At 36.1% G+C, this 5,000-nt stretch overlaps 1 protein-coding gene across 1 annotated transcript in view; it reads right to left on the reverse strand.

The window, feature by feature from the left end:
- The window catches only part of LOC143028755 (atrial natriuretic peptide receptor 1-like), a 944,795-nt gene that overhangs the window by 25,387 nt on the left and 914,408 nt on the right, over positions 1 to 5,000 (reverse strand). The window contains exons 19-20 of the mRNA XM_076191127.1: positions 2,872 to 2,995; positions 436 to 504 (exon numbers count right to left, since the gene is read on the reverse strand). Coding sequence (XP_076047242.1) covers positions 436 to 504; positions 2,872 to 2,995 — 193 coding nt within the window. The remainder of the gene's footprint in view (positions 1 to 435; positions 505 to 2,871; positions 2,996 to 5,000) is intronic.

The following is a 5,000-nucleotide window of genomic DNA, read 5'->3' on the forward strand; positions in this document are numbered from 1 at the left end:
CCCCCCAAGGAAAAAGATAAACTAATGACCAAGCGCTTTCGTCTATTCAGATATCCTCAGGGTACATAGAAATGAAAAAGGACACAAGAATATATACATAAAGTATAAGGTCAGGAAGGGAACCGGGAAAGGTTGTATATATGCGTATATGTATATATGTATATATGTATATATGTATATATATGTATATATATATATATACATATGTGTGTGTGTGATTGTATGTATATGTGTATATGTTTATATATAGTTTGAGTGTGTTACAACAGAGGGATTGCTTACATTCTAAAATGATGAGAATGATCATGGAGTGAGTTGTCTATGGACTGTTTATTATATTAAACCTTTTGTAGCACAGTGAATTTTCCACGACTATATTAAGTCAGTGAGCGGAACAAACTTGATCTTAGTTCAATTAAGACTCATATTTCTTACCTTATAGACGTCGAAGTTTTCTATGATTGAATCGAAGAGAGAATAAAGGTCGTTGAGAAGGTCGACGACCTGTGGAACCAAATTAGAAAAAGTCGGTGAGTTAGTGCTGATGCGACAAATGTCGACATATTTGTCGATAAATTTAAGACGATGAAGACTCGAGAAATTGAGTTAGCTGACAAGATATTCAGATCCTTTATATCAGTGGTTCCCAAACTAGGGTGGCGCGCCCCCTTAGGGAGGCATGAGGAGGATGCAAGGGGGGCGTGAAGTCATCTGCTAAAAAATATTTGTTTAATTAGAATAATAAAATCATTCAAAGAACAAACATCTGCCATTACATACATGCAAAGTATAATTATAGTAGTCACTCCAACCCGTTTTCTATTAAGCTAGATCTCCTTACACGTTTTTGACACGTCACCGATACCAACCACAATTTGCTAATGTTCAAACTTTTTTTTTCGCTTCCTTTGAACCAAATGTTTCGTTTTTAGTTACTTAGAAAGATGTCTCTGGAATGCACTATCATTTATTTGAGTGGCTTTCATGATTAAAATCTAATACGAACAGAAATCTGTTTTCCTGAACAATGCTAAGAAATAAATGCAAGAATCATTTCACATGAACAAAAGAGGGCGTGCAGGTCTACTGGAAGCAAAAAGGGGGCGTCAGGTAAGATAGTTTGGGAACCACTGCTTTATATGAACAGAAGAAAAGTATCGATAAATGTGAGACTACAGGTCTAAAAAATCATACTAGAAGGAATATTTTTAATTTTTATTTCTATCCTTTGCTTCAGTAATTACCTTTGACCTTTACCAAGGTAAGGTGGATAAATCCAACCGGCAAAAGGTCATAACAATAGTTAGAAAAAAAACCATATAGTTTACTGTCTGTGTGTGTATGCATGTGTGTGTGTGTATCTACCTAATTGTAGTATACAAGAAAGGAGCAACGCTCGTTGAATACCGTCTCCTATTCTCTAATTTATCATGCTTCAAATTCATGTGTATATACGTATCATACGGGAAGGGGAGCTACGCTCGTGGTGTCCCGTCTTTGTATCTCGCAGTGTCTAGTTTGCTCTTAAATACGTGTATGTTTTTTGCACACAGTCCAGTTCGCTCCAGACATCCACCACTCTGTATGGAAAGCTTTCTTTTTTAAGTCTCTTCTAGAATTGTTCTTTTCGAGTTTCTTTTCATGTCCTTTTGTATTTCTCTTATCCCAATTTAGTAAGTCTTCTCTATCAAGGACTTCCGAGCGTTTCATGAGTCTATAGATCATTAGCAAGTACCTCTTCCTCTTCATTGTTTCAGAGTCGGTAATTCCAGCTTTGACAATCTCTCCTTATATGACATTTTTAAAAGTATTGGGGCCATCTTCGTAGTTGCTCTCTGGATTCTTTCAATTTTCTTTATATTCTTCTTGGTACTGGGTGACCATAGTGTCGCAGCATACTCCAGTCTAGGCCTTATCAGTGTGACTAGCATTTCCTTTATCATTTTTTCGTCCAAGTAGCCAATTAGCCACCTTTATTGATCTTAGTAAATTGTAGGATTCTACGACAATTTTGTTTATCTGTTTATCAGGAGACATGTTTTCAGATTCCACTTTATTTTTACCGATGTTGTATTGTCCTGATATTCTTTTTTTACTTTTTCCAAATTCCATTATGCTACGTGTGTGTGCACGTGCGTGTGTGTGTGTGTGTGTGTGTGAGTGTTTGTGTGTGTGTAGGTGTGTGTGTGCGAGTGCATGTGTGTGTTTGTGTATGTATGTGTATTTACGTGTGTGTATGTGTAAGTATATAAATAACTTTTTTCGAGAGCCAAACTGAAATTTCATATGATTTCTAGCATTCCTCTTGGACCTTACAGTTACTGGCAATGCTTAAAACATTGTAGCTGAAGTTCCCCAATACAATAGCAATCACACTATCGCAGCTAGTTTAGTTTAGTCTATTAACCAAATTACAGTATACAACATAATATATTACACAGCTTTCTTAAAGTTAGTATAGTCTAATATATAAGTCAATCTACAAATTATTATACCGTACATCGCTTCTGGAAGACAGAAACCCTCTATAAGTGTATATATATACTATATATACACCTTTCTCACGGATACTGTTACCTGCCTACAGACAGTAGAAAAAGAAATAGTCCGCCGTACAGACACATCTAAACCTAATAAAACATACATTCGTCCACTTTTGAGGAGGGTGTCATTACAGAAGGTTGAAGATTTCGGCCCTGTTCACACTAACTGTTTGAACAGCGCAGAAACCGTGGCGATACCGCAGAGTAGAGGACAAACTGCTTGGTTGTGTGTAAACGTTTACATTGATTTACACTGTAATTGAACCGGCGCGGTTGAAAAATGCTAGTGTGAACAGGGCCTTTACTCTGTGGGGACAACAGAACCTACCTGCATGGGCGTGGACTCGGCTGAGAGGGACGTGAACCCGACGATGTCGCTGAAGTAGATGGTGACGCTATCGTAGGTCTCGGCGATGACGCTCTGCCCCGCGATGAGCTGACCCGCCACCGATCTGTGTTTGCGAAAGATGGAGAGACAACGAGAGGTTGAGTCAGGCTTCGTGGGAAGGCGAGCTACGCGGAAGAAGTGGTCGGAGTCATGGTCAAAGTGGACGTCACACTTGTTTACATGCAGAATTTTGAGGCTAAGTGGACAACTGAGGTTAGGCTTCGCGGGAAAACTAAAGAGGAGAAGAGGTAGGGAAATGAGAATCAACGTGAGAGACGAACTTCTCATTAAGAATAAAAAAGTAATTTTGTTTAAAGGAAGATACCCTAGAGGCTGATATCATTAGGCACCGTCTCAAACAAAACTCTAGCAGTTCTTTTTTAACCTAACCAAGCTAACGAAACGACCCTTGTTTTTGACGCAATACGCTTGTCTATACATTAACTGTTTCTGTCACAATAAGGTGCAGTGATGGTGAGCAATCGGCAGCGTGCAGGTCTCGCATCTTCCTAGTCGCGGGTTCGAATCACGCATTTTTTTTTTTAATTTCAAACAGTCATTAAAACGCTAACTAGGGTAAAGGCGAAGGCTTTGCCCCCAGCTACAAATATCCAGGTGTATACTCCTTACCTTATTATTACAGCATCTAATAAGGTTGCATTAACGAGCGGTGAGTGTTGGTTGATTTACTTTATATATATATATATATATATATATATATATATATATGTATATATATATACATGCATACATATATGTATATATATTTATATATATGAATGTATAATATATATATGTATATATATATATATATATACATGCATACATATATGTATATATATGTATATATATGAAAGTATAATATATATATATATGTATATTATATATATATGTATATGTACGTATACATATGTATATATATGTGTATGTATGCATATATATGTATATATATGTATATACATGTATATATGTATATATATGTACATATACAGTATATATATATATATATATATATACATATATATATATATATATATATATATATATATATATATATATATATATATATATATATATATGTGTGTGTGTGTGTGTGTGTGTGTGTGTGTGTGTGTAATAAAACCACTTGGAAAATAAAATGAAAGGTGACCGAACGTTTTCGTCTATTTAAGACAAAGGTACAATATATAGACGAAAACGTTCGGTCACCTTTCATTTTATTTTCCAAGTGGTTTTATTACACATTTTGTGAATCACGTGTTTTTGTGATTTATTCGCATATGTACACACACACACACACACACACACACACACACACACACACACACACACACACACACACACACACACACACACACACACACACACACACACACACACACACACACACACACACACACACACACACACACACACACATATATATATATATATATGTATATATATATGTATGTATATATATATATATGTATGCATATATATGTATATATATCTATATATATGTATATATGTACGCATATACATATATGTATATATATATATGTATATGCATATATATATATATATATATATATATACATATATATATATATATATATATATACATATATATATATATTGGTGTATTTAGGTAGCAGGTTCTAATGTAGACAATTTTGATTGAAGTTCACAGCAGCTTCTGCGTTCACGACTTTTTTGCTGAGTAATTCTACATCTCTGACGATGGAACGGTGAGCAATGGGTAGCTCCCATAAAAGATGTCCGAAAGACATTGAAAGTTCTTGTAGACGGAGAACACTTTATTATAACAAGCTTTCGACCTACATAGGTCATCTTCAGGTTCTGAATTCTGAATTCTGAATTCTGAATTCCTAGGAAAGACCACCCGCTTGCGCGGGATCGGTTTTTGTGGGAGGGGAAGAATGTCTGTAAGAAAATGAAAAGATAGTAGCGTATAAAAGAGGGCTATTGCCACCGGGCGAATTAGCGAGCGATTTGGGGCAGTTGGTGGTCGTGGCTCGGGAGAAATGGACTGGGAGCTTGGACGGGGGAGCCGACGCCGGGATTAG

This window comes from Oratosquilla oratoria, chromosome 1, assembly GCF_046742065.1.
Source record: "Oratosquilla oratoria isolate Oo_2021 chromosome 1, ASM4674206v1, whole genome shotgun sequence".
Classification (NCBI taxonomy): Eukaryota; Metazoa; Arthropoda; class Malacostraca; order Stomatopoda; family Squillidae; genus Oratosquilla; species Oratosquilla oratoria.